At 36.7% G+C, this 17,958-nt stretch overlaps 1 protein-coding gene across 5 annotated transcripts in view; it reads left to right on the top strand.

Annotated features, from left to right (window-relative positions):
* COL21A1 (collagen type XXI alpha 1 chain) overlaps window positions 1–17,665 on the top strand; it is a 176,888-nt gene extending 159,223 nt beyond the window's left edge. For 4 of the 5 annotated variants that reach the window (XM_082731230.1, XM_082731233.1, XM_082731231.1 and 1 more), the window contains 10 exons: window positions 2,428–2,481; window positions 4,312–4,383; window positions 6,177–6,212; window positions 9,122–9,166; window positions 12,300–12,332; window positions 12,884–13,030; window positions 13,119–13,173; window positions 13,651–13,851; window positions 14,617–14,694; window positions 16,389–17,665. In XM_082731230.1, coding sequence (XP_082587356.1) covers window positions 2,428–2,481; window positions 4,312–4,383; window positions 6,177–6,212; window positions 9,122–9,166; window positions 12,300–12,332; window positions 12,884–13,030; window positions 13,119–13,173; window positions 13,651–13,851; window positions 14,617–14,694; window positions 16,389–16,576 — 909 coding nt within the window. In that variant the 3' untranslated portion in view covers window positions 16,577–17,665. The remainder of the gene's footprint in view (window positions 1–2,427; window positions 2,482–4,311; window positions 4,384–6,176; window positions 6,213–9,121; window positions 9,167–12,299; window positions 12,333–12,883; window positions 13,031–13,118; window positions 13,174–13,650; window positions 13,852–14,616; window positions 14,695–16,388) is intronic. The other variant, XM_082731232.1, reaches the window with a different exon arrangement.
* Window positions 17,666–17,958: the final 293 nt, after the last annotated feature.

Here is a 17,958-nt window from a genome sequence, read left to right as displayed (position 1 = left end):
GTCTTTAAATCTGATGGAATTTCCATAAAATGTTTTAGAATGAGCCTTTATGGCATCCACCAGTTGAGTAGTTTCTACTGTTAGAGCTGGGAAAGCAGGTGGCTGTTTCCAGGATCAGTTTATTTTTACATGAATTACTGTAAAGTTTGTTTTCTCTCATCCTGTACTTGTGCAGTTATTTTGTTAAAAGTTGATCCAGAGTGTTGATATTATACTTCTTGAACGTAATCTTTTCAGTGAGACACTTCAACTCTTTTCTCATGTAGTATATTAGCTCAGGTGTTCTACACATCGCCAGATAGTAAATATTTCAGTCTTAGAGGGCCATGTAGCTTCTGTTGCAGCTCCTCAGCTCTGCTATTATATTGCAAAAGCAGCCATGGACTGTGTGGGTTGTGCCTGTGTTCTGGCAAAACTTGATTTACGAGACTCTGCACTGGGCTGCATTTAGCCCGTGAGCTATAGTTTACCTAGCTCTATGTTAGTTTCTCTCTCCCTGTTTTTTTTTTTTTTTCTTTTAAAGATTTTATTTATTTATTTGGCAGAGAGAGATCATAAGTAGGCAGAGAGGCAGGTAGAGAGAGAGAGAGAGAGGAGAAAGCAGGCTCCCTGCCGAGCAGAGAGTCCAATGTGGGACTCAATCCCACATTGACCTGAGCCAAAGGCAGATGCTTAACCCACTGAGCCAGCCAGGTGCCCTCTCTGCCTGTTTTGTCAACTGTGATAAGTTTGTGAACTATGCTTTCAATGTCAATTAGTATGAATTTTAGGGTGGGACCAAAAAAAACTGTATTAAATAGGGCAAGGGTGAGGCTGAAACTCTGTGGTGGATCTTCAGAAAACTTCTAACTTGGTTTATGATACTTTTTTTTTAAGCCATTAAACCATACTAGTTTGCAGTTTTAAAAATTATTATCTAAATGACATTAGGCTATGTTAACATAATCAAGTAGCTTGCAGCAAGTTTTGTCAAAACCTTTGTGAATTTCTGCTTAGTCACTTATAGAATTAAAAAAATTTATTTATTTATTTATTTATTATTATTTTTTTAAAGATTTTATTTATTTATTTGACAGAGATATCACAAGTAGGCGGAGAGGCAGGCAGAGAGAGAGAGAGAGGAGGAAGCAGGCTCCCTGCTGAGCCCTATGTGGGCCTCAATCCCAGGACCCTGGGATCATGACCTGAGCCGAAGGCAGAGGCTTTAACCCACTGAACCACCCAAGTGCCCCAATTTTAAAGAACCATTGTTCTATGGCTGTTACGTGCTGAATGCTTTAATTAAGTCCAAGTATCGTGTTCATATGTTTCTCAACATGAGTAACCTAGAAAACTTTTCAAAAGCTGAAAATGAAGTTGTTTACCTTTACTTATTAGTACACCCAGTTCGGCCTTTGCTTTTGTCTGATTTGACTAGATTGGGATTTTAGATATCAAGGTAAATTTGAAAACCAGCACTGTCTTTTTTATTTTATTAACATATAATGTATTATTTATTTCAGGAGTATAGGTCTGTGATTCATCAGTCTTACACAATTCACCACACTCCCCATAGCACATACCCTCCCCAATGTCCATCCTCCAGCAACCCTATCCCTCTCACCCACTTCCTCTCCAGCAACCCTCTTTTTCCTGAGATTAAGAGTCTTTTATGGTGTGTCTCCCCCTCTGGTTTGGTCTTGTTTCATTGTCTCCTCCCTTCCCCTGTGATCCTCTTGTCTTGTTTCTCGACTTCTACATATCAGAGAGATCATATGATAATTGTCTTTGTCTGATTGACTTATTTCACTTAGCATAATACCCTGTAGTTCTGAAAACCAGGACTGTCTTTGACAGTCACTCCTTATTAGCCAGCAGACATGCTCTCTCGCTATATGCCTGACCCCTTTTATACTTTTATATTCTTTGCCCTGTCAAGTTGGTTTTGCCCTCCAAGCTTTTGTTAGAAAGGATGGCACTCAAATTCTGAAAAAGAGCACAAAGTAAACATTTTCTGATTCATATATATGTATTTTTTAAAAGCCACTGTACATTTGAAGCTAATTTTCTTTCCTTGCATGCTGAAACTGAGTCATCCCGAGAAAATGAAACTGGGCAAAGATGAAGATTCTCTGTATATGGGATGTTGTTACAATACATGGCTCTCACCTATAGAGTATGGAGTCCCAGCCAATTAGCACTTGTTTCTGAGGTTTCGAATCTCGTCCCTTACTTGTAGCTGCTAGCTTTAAAACATGCTTTCAGAAAGCTTTATGAATATGAGGATTCATTCTTTCTGAATAAGTAGACTTAACATACAGAGTCTATGTTTCATACAGTTGGAGAGTTGAAAATGTAAAAATTATTTTAAGTTAATTCCTTAAGTGTCTATATCAGATATATTGTGACTGCGTTTTTTAAAAATTTAATGGTTTGATGCATTGACAGGGAAATAAAGGTGAACCTGGACTACAAGGGATGCCTGGGGCTTCTGGACTAAAGGTAATTATCATTTGAGACATTTGGAAATATATTCAAAGAATTATAAGTCTCCTTCGTTGTTTGTTAAGATTACTGTTTTACATCCCTTAAGAGAAGTTACATGAAATGAAGGATGATCTATGTAACAGATATAACAAACACGTAAGAAAATGCCTAATGCAAGGTTTCATTTGTTGTTTTTTTTTTTTTTTTTTGGATACTTTATCATAGTTTGGGTAACAGACATAAAATATCCTCTGGCTTGATTTTCCTGGAAATGGTAGAAGCCACAGGCTAACATGAACCTCCTCTTTGGTCCGGAGAATATCACTGTCTTCCATAACTGAGGGAAAGTGGGTGTGGCTCCCACACAAGTAGTGCTATTCTTCTCTTTGCTGATTGATGGGACTTTAGCGTGGGCTCTCACAGCCTTTTTTTTTTTTTTAAAGATTTTATTTATTTATTTGTCATAGAGAGAGAAGCGAGAGCAAGCACAGGCAGACAGAGTGGCAGGCAGAGGCAGAGGGAGAAGCAGGCTCCCCGCCAAGCAGGGAGCCCGATGTGGGACTCCATCCCAGGACGCTTGATCATGACCTGAGCCGAAGGCAGCCGCTTAACCAACTGAGCCACCCAGGCGTCCCTCTCACAGCCTTTTGTATTTTATTTTTCCTCCAAACCAAATGGTTGATGTTTATTTCAATAGGATTTTCAATTCTCTTCAAGCCTTTAACAATCTGCAGTAATAATATTCCATAGCTCAGGAATGGGCGTAGTAAGTAAAGAGGACAAAACTGTTTCTACAAAAGAGAGTAGGCTTTAGTTAATGTGGTAGAGTCAGGGACTAAAGGTAAAACTCAAACCAAAAACCATGAAGCAAGTTCAGGATTCCATCCTATATTACTGTAACTTTCAGAAATTCCCTTATGTAAGATTTTTAAGAAATCTTTATTTCATTAAGAGAATAATCTCTATGGGATGATGGAGAATCGAGGAATTAAGTCATGGAATATTACCTGTACTGGATATAGCTCAAGAATTCACTTTTAAGACAACAGTATTCCATTTGTATAAGGAAAAAAAACCCATAAATATGTATACTATTTAGCTATAAAGATGTTCACCCTAATATTGTTGATAAAAGTAAAAACTATGAAAACGAATGTTTAACAATTGGCATTTTATTAAAACAAATATAGTAAATCAATACAGTTAAGTACTATTTTGTAATTTAAAATTACATTTTAAAAACAAAACAGCATGTGAAGAACATCATAGTACTAATAGATTTTGTGGTAAAAGACATTCTAAAATGATGCATGCATACTGAGTAAATCTTAGTAACTGAATCGTTTATTGTGTGCTTGTGAGAGGTAGAGAGAAAATCTGTAACAAAGTAAAAGCAGTGAGTAATGAGATTATCAGTGATTTTAGTTCTATTTACTCATCAGTTTTTAACAATCAGTTCTTTAAGGTGGCAATATAAGAATAAGCAGTTTCAAGGAGGAAGGGAAAGTTAGTAAAGAAAACAAAAGAAACCTATGTTTATTATTGTCACTACCTTACTATCTACATTATTGTTGAAGCTATAAAATAAAATAAAAGTGATAAATATTTATAAAATTTTAAAACATATGCTATCAGAATAGTTTAACTAGCAAAGATAGGAAAAATATAAGAAGTTTTATCAGGACTCTGGTAAATTTTTCGTTCTTTTGTATCTGAAGTAATAATTCTAAATGTCAACTAATTTTGAAACCATGGATTATAAATTGGAGATATAGGTAGAGGAAAACAGTGGTGTTTTTTATAAGCAATAAGTCTGCAATCTTATGTAACTTCTGTGTTACCTAGGGAGAACAAGGAGCAGTAGGTCCCCCAGGAGAACCAGGATACCTGGGTTTACCTGGAATTCAAGGAAAAAAGGTACGCATTGTTTAGGAGATATAATTGACTATTAATCATCTTTTAGCATGTAAGTCTTCCTTTTGTGAAAGCATTATAGCAGGACTGATTATATTTTTAAGGATAAGCTGACTTTTATATTTGGCTTACATATGATCTGACCTACCCCATGTCCATAGCTGTGTTCCTTACATGGGTGTGGTCTCCTAGACGAAGGTCTTGGATGAAGCATGCAGCTCAGAAAAGTAATATCCTATAAATTCAGATTTTTTTGCAGTCAATCCACATGAGTGGATTAAATTCCACAGGAATTTTATAGGAAGAGTCTTCCATGTCAGGCACTTTTACCAAAATGTGAATATAACTCTTATCAGAACTGGGGCAAAAGTCTAAAAAAGGTAAAAATTTGACCATGAAGTTCCTATTTATGAAAGATGATATTACATAGAATTTCATTTAAAATGAATTTGAGTTTAAAATACAAATCCGGTATATTGATAAATGTTTTGGTGAGAGAAGAGAGCAACACTTAAGATTCATATTCTCTCTCTCTTTCTCCTCAAGTAAAGGAACCCTGAAGCAGATATAAATATTATTTTGGGTGTGATCTTAAGTCACAACTGTCTGCTTGTTCATCAAAGATGCCAATGCCACTGCAAATACACACACTTCAGGCTATAAGTAAATACACTGGCTTTTATTCTGGTAAGGGTAGACACTTACATGTCTTCATCTTCACATCCTTTGTTGTTTTAGTTTTTCTACCATTTCATTTTTCTGTTTCTCATGTATTATATACTTGTTCCCTAGGTTATTAGAACCGGTATGATCCTTGACCTTTTTGTTCTACTGAGTAGCCGGTAACACTTGTGGAGACAGGAATGACCCTCATAGCAGCAATGAAGTATTAGAAACTTAGTGCACATGAAGTAAACCTGTGAATATATGTTTGGAATTGGAGAAATTTCTTGTGCAAAAGTTGCCCCCCCACCTTTTAAAAGATTTTATTTATTTTTTTGACAGAGATTGCAAGTAGGCAGAGAAGCAGGCAGAGAGAGAGGCTCCCTGCTGAGCAGACAGCCCTGATGTGGGGCTTGATCCCTGGACCCTGGGGTCATGACCTGAGCCAAAGGCAGAGGCTTTAAACCCACTGAGCCACCCAGGTGCCCCAAAAGTTGCCCTTTTAAAGATCACCTATATATTATTTGCTGTAAACACAAAACTCTCTGTGTTTAGAGAGCATGGTAAGGCAGAAAAGAAATTTGGAAACAGTGTCCAAGTTCATCTCAGGGCAAGTGCTTATCTTCCTTGATTTGCAGATTCATTATAGTCATTCATATTCATATTCAGGTCCTTGTAAGAACCAGAGCATAAAAGGAGTTGGTCAGGAATGTCTCTTCTAGCTGAAAAATCCTAGGAACGTTTTTATCCTGGAATATGGATTTTTCCCCCCAAATTCATTTTTGAAGCATATGTTTTCTAAAATACCATTTTAGCATTATGTTCTACTTCACTGTATCCTATAAATGCATGGCTACTACTGGCTCAATGGAAGATTTTCACTTTGATTTTGTAAAACTGCAGTTGTCAAAATGAGTTTTCTCATGTTTGTTGACCGTCAGATGGTGATTGATATAGAAAAGTTGTCTTATTCCTGGTAAAATAGAAATTGTAGTCAATTTTCCTCTCAAATGTAAGAGCACAAGACAGAGTTCATTTAGAACATCATTTTGACATAATATGATTTTACTCTCTTCCCAAATACTGTTTTGGACTCAGCTTCTGATGATAGATATTTAACTGCTTTTTTGCAGGGGGACAAAGGAAATCAAGGTGAAAGAGGCATTCAGGTATGTTGCTGCTTTTTTATTTTTGCTTCGCAATAAAATCAGGGCTTTGCTCTTTTTAGTTCTCACATGGCTTTTCCAGCTCCTTCCAGTTTTGCCATCAGTCTCTAATTGTTAAGTCCCAGCTCTCTTCTTGTCTTCTAAACTGTTTGGTCAATGTCAAATCTCATTTTAAGATTCTTCTCCACTCCAGTGTTGTAGAAAACTTGGGAACCAAATGGTTCAACAAGACAGATACAGATTTTACTATATACTTCTAATATCTTTATATATTTATGGAAAGTATGTATGTTTGCAGAAATGATTAGAAATGGCTTATAGCAAAAATAAATTTGATAAGAAACCATTAACACCAATTATAAGACATGTTCAAACTAACAGATGGAAGGAGAATTATACCAAAAAATGAAATCAGGCTGAAGACATCTAATGATTTAGAAGGATGTTTCATTTGGGTGTCTTAGAAACAAAGGTGAGGAGCTCTAGAATTTCTGGAGGTATAAAAGGAAATTACAAATTGAAGTAAGAGTGGAATTAGAATCTATTAAGGTTAGATTCTCAAAAATTGCTTTTCTATGGTTGATTCCATTTGTTTTACTTGAGATATTCAAGCATTATTATGATTCTTTAAGTTAATTTTGAAATGAGTGAGGTGAATTTTAAGGAAGTATCTGTGAGCTCTAGACCCACATATTCCAATTCCCTTCTTTGTACTGAATTTGGGTGACTCATGTGCACATCTGTGTGTCCAAAACAGAACTTGTCACCTTTCCCCATAAACCATCTCCTACTCTGTTCTTTGTCATAGTAATTGGTAGCACTATGTAATAACCTAAGGAAAAAGTCTAGAAAGTTATCTTAAAACCCATTCTCTTCTCTCTTCACCTGCAGTTTCACTTCTAAGCCTGTCTAGAACTTGGGCCCTTCTTCCTATTCAGTGTCCTGATCATTTCTTGTCATGGGTCTCAAATTCTGCATTGTCCTCCTCCCTGTTCCCCTTGAGTGCACTCTCCTCTCTTCCTCCCATGCTCCTACCAGCATGCAATAAGGAAACTACAGACCCACTCAGGAATTCTTCCATGGTATCCCACATGTTTCAAGATAAAGTCTGTCCTGGAAAATCCTTCCTTGTTTGACTAACTCTTTTTGGTCATTTAGGGTAGAGTTATTTTCCCTACCCTGTAGGACCCCTTTCTCTCAGATACACCTTCCTGTTCTGGTGGTATCCAGCCCAGATGTTTCAGTATGCATTTTCATCATTCTTTTTAATATAATTTTTTTATTTTTTTTATAAACATATATTTTTATCCCCAGGGGTACATTTAATGGCTTATCTTTCCCACCACACAGTAAGCAACTTGCAGGTTAGCATATCTTTGTTTCAGTGTCTCTGTGGGATAGCAAATAGGTGTCATTCAATAAATGTTGGGGGAGTCCACTTAGGTAAATTAATGAATAAATCACAATGCAAGAGTGATTCAAAATTTAAGTCACTAGATCATTCATTGATTATATTATCTAGGTATTGGTTTTCCTAGAAATTGCTAATAATCTTGTCCAACATAGGGATGAAGTAGGGCTTTAGGGGCTAGGACCATGCATTGTATATCATGGATATCCAAAAATATTTATTAAATGGACAAATGTGTTTATGTCTTTACTATTTTTCTTCTCTTCTTATTTTTCCTGACTTAAATGTCTTCATGAAAAATGTTTTTATGGTACTTCTTTTGTTGAAGTATAACTGGCATATAACAGTATATGGCTGACCCTTATACAATGTCAGATTGAACTCCCCAGTTCCACTTATATGCAGTTTTTTTTTCAATAAATAAGGTACAGTATCATAAATGTATTTTGCTTCTTTATGACTTTCTTAACTTTTACTTTTCTCTAGAATATATTACATGTAACATATAAAATATGGGTTAATTGATAGTTTATATTGTTAGTAAGGCTCCTAGTCAACCATGATCTATTAGTAGTTAAATCTAGGGGGAGTCAAAAGCTATATACCGATTTTGGACTTTGAGGGAGGTTGGTGCTCTCAACGTCTGTGTTGTTCAAGAGTCAACTATATTGCAGGTGTACAAATTTGTTATGCATAATCTCTTCAAAATTTGTATACACTGTGAAACAATCATCACAATAAGTCTAGTTACCATCTATCACCGTGCATAGTTAGAAATTTTTTTCGAGGAGAACTTTTAAGAATCACTCTCTTAGCAACTTCAAATATACAGTATTACCATACTACCACTGTGGTAACCATTGCTATACACCCATCCCCTGGACCTCTTTATTTTATAACAGGAAGTTTATATCTTTTGAACCCCTTCAGCTATTTCACCCACCCCCTATGGTTTCTGGAAACCATTATTGTGTTCTATCTACGATCTTAAATTTTTTGGTTTGGTTTGTTTGTTTGATTTTGTTAGACTCCACATATAAGTGAAATCATACAATATTTGTCTTTCTCTGACTTATTTCACTTAGTGTCGTGCCCTCGAGTTCCATCCATGTTGTCTGTCACAAATGGCAAGATTCCATTTTTCAAAATGTATGAATAGTATTCCACTTTTGCAGTCTATTTTTAATTTTTAAAAATTCCTTTAAATATGTCTTCTTGTCTTTGCATGTTTATAGCTAGCCCTGAACATGGTTATGTCACTGAAATTAATCAAATGTCCACAGCCATTGGATTTTTAAATTATTTTCATGTTGTTAATGTGAGGGTTGACTCTTTTTTCTTACTCTGAGAGACTAACTTCTTTCTTATATCATTTTATATATTTGCATCATTGCTTTGGTGACATTTTTTCTTCACCAAGGGTTAATACATCACTTGTTTCTTATATGTGGTGGTATTATATGTGTGCGAGCTAATCAGTAATTTTTATTAAATTTTAAAGGGCCAAAAGGGAGAAAATGGAAGACAAGGGACACCAGGGCAACAGGTATTTTTGTTTTCTCTGATAGTCGATGAAGTAATGAATCACATAACTGGATGGTGTTTGGAGGGGGTTACCTGCACATGGAAAAGAAAAGGAAGGAGGGCAGATACAGTATGCATTCTAAGCACCTAAGGAAGAAAATGTCAGGTGATGATGGTGATAATGGGTTGTTTTAAACTTTTGCCTTATGTTTTCATTTTTCTGATAATGGTTTGCTTTCATCTTTTGCCTTATGTTTTCATTTTTCTACACTGTGAAACTTCCTTCCCCATGCTTTTTTTCTGGTCAAATGAATGGCTAAAGGTAGGCAACTCCACCTATATCTTAGAATAGTTATTGGCCAAAGGCAGCCATACAGTGGCAGTATTTCCTTATCTACTGATCAGTCTTGATTTTTTTTTTTTTTCTCGAAACGTGAGTAGGTGAAGTCTATTAGGTGTGGAGAAATGTACTTGTTTCCCTCTTATGTGTTCAGAGATAGAATTTCCTACAATAGAGATTCATTAAATGCTATATTGAGGGACTGTGTTATGGAATAGATTCATAATAAAATTGTTTTGCTTCTTCCCTGACTAAACTCTCCTCATTAAATAGTGTTCCAGTGAGATTGCCATATGGCCTGCAAGTTCAGTCAGAGCTGAACTGGACCAAAAGAGGCATGCAAGTGATTTGTACCTAATGTAGCTTATGTGCTGCTTCTTTGCCAATAATTAAGCTCAGATCCAACTCGGTCCACCCTTGGAAGGGCAGACTGTACAGGGAGACCCTTGGTGGGGTAGACCTTTTTCAAATGTGACATTCAAGAGAGATTCAGTAATTATACTGGTTCTGGACAGGGATCTCTTTCCCTCGCCTGGAGAAATCTGTGAGACCATGGGAGTGAGATCTGAAAGCATATGGTCAAAAGGTTGTTTATGGTAGAAGGTGGAAGGTCAGTGCTGCTATTAGGAAGAGTTGAGAATTTAGAAGCTAACACGAAGAACAAAAGTAACTAAAATGAGAAATGGCCCGAGTTTGCCTGCATAAAAGTATGTTCAGTAAATCATGTCTTTTAATTTTAATGCTCCTCCGCTTGACTCCAATACTCTTGATGACACAGCCAGCCCTGTCCCCATTCTTCTCACTGGCAGCACAGACCGCCTCCCCCTTGATTTCCCTAAGTTAATCACACAATATATATAAACAGCTGTTCTCATAGGAGGACCTTCACCTCTTCATCCATTCAACCTCTGCAACCCTGGCCTTACCCCCAAATTCTTACAATAACTGTCTGAAAAGAAGGCTATTTCCTGTGGAGTCTGAGCTCATTACCTTGCCAAGTCACTGGCTTACACAGTGCCCCTAACATGTTTTTTTTTTTCCCCCACACTTCTCAAGGAAAATAATAATCATCTCCCCAGGCAGGTTTTGAGTTCCCTAGAAAGCCTCTGCCCTAAATTTGTCAGATGCTGCATTTCTCACCACCAGGAACCCTGAGCCCTTAGGGAGCACCTGGGGGTCAAAGCAACTATTGCTTTTCAGCAGCTGAATAGTTGTCCCAAGCTCTTTAAATAAACAGTCCTAGTTTACCTGTCATCCTACCAAGGGCTGCAAGTGTGTGATTTCTTGGCCTTCGTGTTGTGTTTTGCTCATGAAATCATCCTGGTGGATTCTCAGAGGACAGCTGTTTTCAGTTTCAGCTCTAATTCAGTTCTAGCCCTGAGAACTTAACTCCGCTGTCTTTCCTCTTGTATGAGCTCTAGTTGTAGGCTTATGTCTGGTAGGGAACACCCCTGCCTTTCTTCAGAAACCCTAATATTTAAAAAATAGTCTTACAGTATTTTACTCACTAATATATTTTTGTATGAAAATTTAGTGTTTTTATGCTCTCATTTTAATTTGAGAATCATCCTTTCTCTGTGCCATACATGAATTTTACCTAACTTGTCTTCCCCTTTGTCTAATCTGGGTATCCGTGTCCAAGAAACCTAGAGATGATGCTAAATAAATATTCAAACTCAAAATTCATAGTGTGAAGTGTTATGCACTAAATTTTGTGTTTGATTTCGGAATACCAGTTGCTAATTATAAAGTTGAATCATGAAATCCTGCCTGTGTGCGTACAAGCTTTACCCTGATCCCTGAACTGGTACTGGGTGAGTGTATGAGGAATTTCAAAAATGGGAAATTTTAATGCCTTTCCTGAAAGTTCTTATCACCTGTAATTTGTCATTGCAATGGATACATGAGAGATGAGTGGGAAATAATTTAATATAGCCATTCAGAGGCACTCAATGATTTTAATGGTGAGTGAATTCCCTGCGTGGGCTCCCCAGTGTGCGTATCACTTGGGAAAAATACCATTTATACCTCACACTGCTTTTCTAATCTCTGAATTACCACCCGTGAGTGGTTTAGGCATAGGACAGATGAGTATTTTCTTCCCTGTTAATCACTTTGAATGGCATCATTGCTTTAACTCATCTTTTATAAGTAGCACTCAATTGAAATTTAATTTTAAAGACATAAACTTGGGAAAATAGAGTATTTAATCACCCCAATAAAAGACTAAATATATCTTACCTGATTTGAGCTTAATTTCCATTAAAATAGTAGTGTATTTAAAATTCAGAATAGAATTTAAATAAAATTCAACTGGAATCCCTTTCTAACCTACATATTTGAACTTCATGTAAAAATACTCATATCTAAGAATGACACAGTTACATAAATTCACATTTTTCTATTATCTAGTTAACATATTGCATTGTCCTTAGTCTCCTTTGAAATGGCAAAAAAAAGTATCAAAAATACTTCTTTCACTGATTCTGTCAGTACTTTTCAAATTAAAAGCTGACATTTGGTATTGCCTGGGTGGCTCAGTGGGTTAAATATCTGCCTTCAGCTCAGGTCATGATCTAAGGGTCCTGGGATTGAGTCCCACATTGGGCTTTCTGCTTGGCGGGGAGCCTGCTTCCCCCTCTCTCTCTGCCTGCCTCTCTGCCTACTGTGTGCTCTCTCTCTCTCTCAAATAAATAAATAAATCTTTTTAAAAAACCTAAAGTCTAATTAAATATATAGCAAAAGATGCATGCCACATTTCTAGTAGTATACCTTGCACAGTTATTATTGTTTTTTCTCCTATTAATTTTCAAAGGGAATTCAAGGCCATGAGGGTGCAAAAGGAGAGGTATGTCATATGCTCTCTTTTCAGTCTTTATTGCTTGAGTTTTCAGTGCTGTATAAATCTAGCTATAGGCATCCCAAACAGAAAATGCCTTTCATGTTCTTCAGTTCTTAAATAGTGATTTTCGTAATATGCGGACTCATTGAATTAATTAAGAAATGTTACATATTTGTGAATGTCAATGGTTCTCCTTCTAGATTAAGAGCTAATTTTTTTCTGTCTGTGTTTCAACAAAGAACACTGTGTTTCTGTATTTGTCTCTCTAGAATGCAAACTCTTTGGGAACAGGACTGTGTCATGTTTGCTGTTTCCCTGGCACTAGACGTATTACCTACACAATATGCTCAATGAAGAGAGGATATTTGTGGAGTTGGGTGGATGGGTGGATGGATGGATGAGTAGGCCTTGAATATGACATGAAGTTTCCTTGTATAATGTACATTATATGTACATGTATGTATATAGTCATATGCATATCTCTAAGGAAGTCTTTGATGCAATTTTGCCTTCCGAAACATTTAAATAGAACTTTTAACGGTTTCTTCTGATTTTAGAGAGGTGAAAAGGGAGAGCCTGGTGTCAGAGGTGCCACAGGACCAAAAGGAGAGTCTGGGGTGGATGGCCTAATGGGGCCTGTGGGTCCCCAGGGACAGCGTGGGGAAGCAGGTCCTCAGGGACCTCCAGGACTGGATGGGAAGCCCGTATGTATTCTGCTTCTTCCTTAGTTCTTGCATTTTCATTACTTTTTACTTGGTATGTACACGTTATAACCCTAATAATTTGATGCAGGGGAGAGAATTTTCAGAACAGTATATTCGACAAGTTTGCACCGATGTATTAAGAGGTAAGTCTCAAACAGATTTTAATAACTTTAAAATTACTAAAGTGATACAGATTCTTGGTAGAAATTATGAAAGACAGAAAATAAGAAAGGACATTTGTAAATCCCTGTTTTTGTCTAGGTGAGTATGCTTATGAAGATGAAAGTTATGTGTACACTTTTGTAATCGTTTTAATAAAGAAGTTTATCATTATTTCACCATGAATTAAATTTTCTTTTCTAACATAACTCTGAAAACTTAATTCATAAATACAGATGTCTATAATTTACCAGTTTCTTTTTTGGGGTTTGCTTTCACTTTTCCTTCCCATTTTAAGCAATTGCTACAAAAAAATGATGACACAGACCAATGAGTTAAATTCCTAGAAGCAAAATTATTGGTCAACAGATTGGCATCTGTATGTTCTAAAACATGAGTAAGATGTTACTAATACTCATTTGCCATTTAAATATAAGGGGTGGGACTTCTTTGTTTTTAAGCTCAGCTACCAGTCTTACTTCAGAGTGGAAGAATTCAAAGTTGTGATCATTGCCAGTCTCAACACGGTTCCCCTGGCATTCCTGGACCGCCTGGTCCCATAGGCCCAGAGGGTCCTCGAGGATTTCCTGGTTTGCCGGGAAGAGATGGCATTCCTGGGTTAGTGGGTGCTCCTGGACGTCCAGGTGCCAGAGGATTAAAAGGTACTTCAACTTTATGTGCATAAACAAACGATAAAAAAGGGTATGTTTTGTGTTCATTCTCTAAATTAATAGGCATGGGTTCATCTTTGTTTTTAGGATGACAAAAAGCTCTTGTATACCTAAGTCTCTAAATAATTTGTCAACTAGTTAAAAAGCAAGTTTTCTATTATCTTAAAGCATTATTCTAAACTAAAGCAAGGTTGAAGTCCGAAGCTTGTGAAATGACAAATTAGAAAAAGTTGACATTGTACTTAGAGATTTGGACTGAGTTTTTAATAAGAAGGTCTTTAAGTAGTCACAGACACTATTTCCTTTGTTTTGACATCAGTAACTTCTGTTACCTTATTGGAAAGGTTTTTTCCTCTTATAGGAAAAATTAACTTACTAATGGCCCACAACTTACTTCTCTTTGAATGTTTATATGAAATGTCATTTGATAATACTTTCCTTTTTATTTCCTATTATATGAACAATTTAGATGTTCAATCACAGTGATAAATAAACAACTGTGATTAACAGAAAGGGCTAATAATCCCAAACCATTTTCCTTTTTAATATTTAATCCTTGTTACATCTTTCTAGATAAGTGATAATTTTGGAAATTTTTTCTTCAAAAATTCTGTTACCCATGAGAAATAATAAATGGCAAGCTATTTTAAAAGATTTTTCTTTCAATGTGTGTATTAACAAATTTGAAAGAAATGATCCAGGAGGAAGTGATTTTATAGGAAAAGTAAGCATGTTCCTGTCTTTGACACTCTGCAGGTCTACCAGGAAGAAATGGGGCAAAAGGGAACCAAGGGTTTGGGTACCCCGGAGATCAAGGTCCTCCTGGTCCCCCAGGTAAGACTTGCTATATGCTCATAAGTGTACCGTACATTTGGCTTTAAGATGATCACCAACCTAAAAAATTGAAAATCAAGACATTTGTTTACTTTTTTGAATGAATCACATTCAACACATTGAGCTCTAATTCCTAGATTTTTCTTCCTCTGTCATATTCACAACTCACTTGGGATTTTCTCTTGTTTTTTGTTTGGCAAGCCTTAGAAGACGACTCTGTAGAGTAGTTTTTTACTGGTCTTAGTCACCCATGTTTATCTGCTGTATATCACTGTTCCATCTTTATGATTCTCAAGGAAGCAACGTAACTGAAACAGTGGACTCTTTAAGTCACTCTCAGCTACTGTGTGATTTAACTTTGTGAGGCCTCCATTTCCTCATTTGTGAAATGGTGGTAAGATGGTACGTGCATCATGACATTGGAAAATAACCTGAGTTAATACTTGTAGTGTGTTTGGAATAGTGCATAACAATCATGTTTTCAATTAAATGTGTACTATTATTTTCAAAGACTTTATTTATTTGAGAGAGAGAGATAGAGAGAAGTTGAGAGAGCAGACTCCCCGGTGAGCAAGGAGCCTGATGCAGGGCTCGATCGCAGGAGCCTGAAATCACGACCTGAGCCAAAGTCAGACGTTCAAATGACTGAGCCACCCAGATGGCCCCTGTTATCATTCTAGATGTTATTACCTCAAGAAGCTTTTGGGTGGGTTAAAGGATTCAACAGTCTTTGTGTAAAATACTTGGAAGTATATCCACAGCTGTAGTTAGTGTTAAATAAATGTTTCTGAGTAGTAGCTGCAGGAATCATTACTCATAGAAAGTACCTCAGACCCCTCTGCTCCATTTCAAAAGCTGAATTATTTTGTTCTTTTGAGTCATCAACTTTTTATTTTATTTTATATATATATTTTTAAAAGATTTTATTTAAATACTTGAGAGAGAGAGAGAGAGAGAGAGAGCACATGAGCACAAGGGATTCAGGGGGCCAAGGGAGAAGCAGACTCTCCGCAGAGCAGGGACCCTGGGATCATGACCTGAGCCGAAGGAAGCCGCTTAACCACTGAGCCACCCAGGCATCCGGAGTCATCAACTTCTTAGAAGGCCAAAACCCTAAGTTAACTCTCCTTCCTTTGAGCATGCTCATTGAACTAATTCTGCAGTGGTTCACAAATGAGAGGTGTTACACCATTGTGTGTCTTTTGATCACAGATTTTGCATGGTAATGAGTGTATTTAGTGTATTTAAATGTGGAAACTCAGAAATGTGTCTAATGGAAATAGTCCTTTCACTGCAAATATGGCACAAAAGTGACATCAGTAAAGTTTTAGCTTACTGGTCTATTCACTTGCTAATTTATAACAATATTGGCAGAAGATACGCTGGAAGGAAGAAATGGGTTTGGGCAACCCACCAATTGAAATGTTAGAATGTTAGCTCTGTGTCTCAATCAGCAGCATGACTGCTGTATTAATATAGCTTAGCCCAGTTTTATAAAAATTGCTGATTATTTTTGGATAGTCCTTTCCCCATGGAAGGTATACAGGATTAGCAAAAGAGTCCCTCCTCTTCTCACATATGTGCAAATATGTAAAACTTAAATTTTTTTTTTCGCTTTAAGTTTTTTAACAGAATCAGCTCTGTCATCAAAAACCAAACTCCTCTGTTCATATATTGCTCATGTCCCACCTTAGGTCCAGAGGGTCCTCCTGGAATAAGCAAAGAAGGTCCTCCAGGAGACCCAGGTCTCCCAGGCAAAGATGGAGATCATGGAAAACCCGGAATCCAAGGCCAACCAGGCCCCCCCGGCATCTGCGATCCATCACTATGTTTTAGTGTAATTGTCGGAAGAGACCCATTTAGAAAAGGACCAAACTATTAGTGTCTGATGCCTCATTCAGCAACCTAGGCATGGTGCTTTTCTCTTATGGTCTTTTGCATCTCAGGAAGATAACAACAGTAATCCCTTGAAAGAAACTAAAGTACCTCGGTGTTCTTATTATTTTTTTTTTTCTTAAGGAAAACTATATAAAAGGTCACATATACTGATTTTAAAGGCTCTGCAGTAATTCAGAGCCTTTAGATTAGTAGCATTAACTAAATCTCAAGGGTTTCTTGTAAGTCCATTTATTTTAATCAAAGTTGAATATTAAAAAACCACCATTGCCTGTTAGCCAGTCAATTTCAGTCACTGTGAAATATTTCACATTCAGCTTCCATGCAGCAGAGTAATTGAGTTCAATTTCATGTCTGTGTGAATTTCATGTTTCATATTTCCTAGCACATGCTTGTCCATTAGCCAAAACACGTGTCTGGTGTCGCTGGAAAGAATATTGGGCTGATACTCAGCTAGGACAGACCGTGTTGCCACACTAGTCATTTACTCCAGTGTCTGTGCTTACTGGGGAGGGACAGTGGACTGACTGGTGGGCATTCAGGGTTTTGAATATCACCTCTCAATGAGGCGAATGTGTTTCTTAAGTACATTTGCAAATCCTTGAATTATGCTAAGAAAGAGTATTGATTACATTGGGCATGGACAAAATTGTTGTTAAAAACACGTTAAAAACATGTCAGAAAAAAGTTTCATTGTACCTGGTCAGTATGTTCCAAGGAAATGCAGTTTTTGGAATTCTAAAAAGACTTCATTCTTCACATTTGCTTAGTAATTGGAACGTCTGTTGTATGCCTTCATTTTCCATTCCACTTATTTTATGTGTATGTTCCTATATGTTAACTTTCATTTGTAGCAAAGCTAATGGGAATAAATGCTCTAGTTGAAAGGGAAGGTAACTCTACAGCTCCTAGTATGTCTTGATATTTTTAGCAGACATTAAAATATTATGGACAGTCTTTGTGTACTGTACTTACTGCTTTTGTAAGGAACATATTTGAGATATTTCATTCTAATCGTGCTCTATATTTTGTTACATGCTTGTTATTCAAAGTATAATAAAGTTTTGTACAGGCCTGTTTGCAGTGGTTTCTTTTTTATACATAATTTTAACTGAGAGTTGAGTATAGTATGATGTCCCATGGACATTTATTCAATAGATATACTTTATTGAGTTATTTACTTTATTCTTTATGAACTTGTTCATCTGAAATAAGAACTTAGAAATTCAGTTGCTGTGCTACTCACATAAAGAGGGGCACAACCTGCTTCCTGGCCCAGGAATGGTTGTTGATCAGTGTTCAGCTTAACTGACATGTCATTCTACCACTCTGGTGAGGACCTCAGGGGAGACTGATGTTTGTAACGTT

Source organism: Mustela nivalis, assembly GCF_964662115.1.
Source record: "Mustela nivalis genome assembly, chromosome: 5".
NCBI lineage: Eukaryota > Metazoa > Chordata > Mammalia > Carnivora > Mustelidae > Mustela > Mustela nivalis.
Note: the sequence above shows the minus strand (reverse complement) of the source record. Positions and strands in the feature narration are given on the sequence as shown.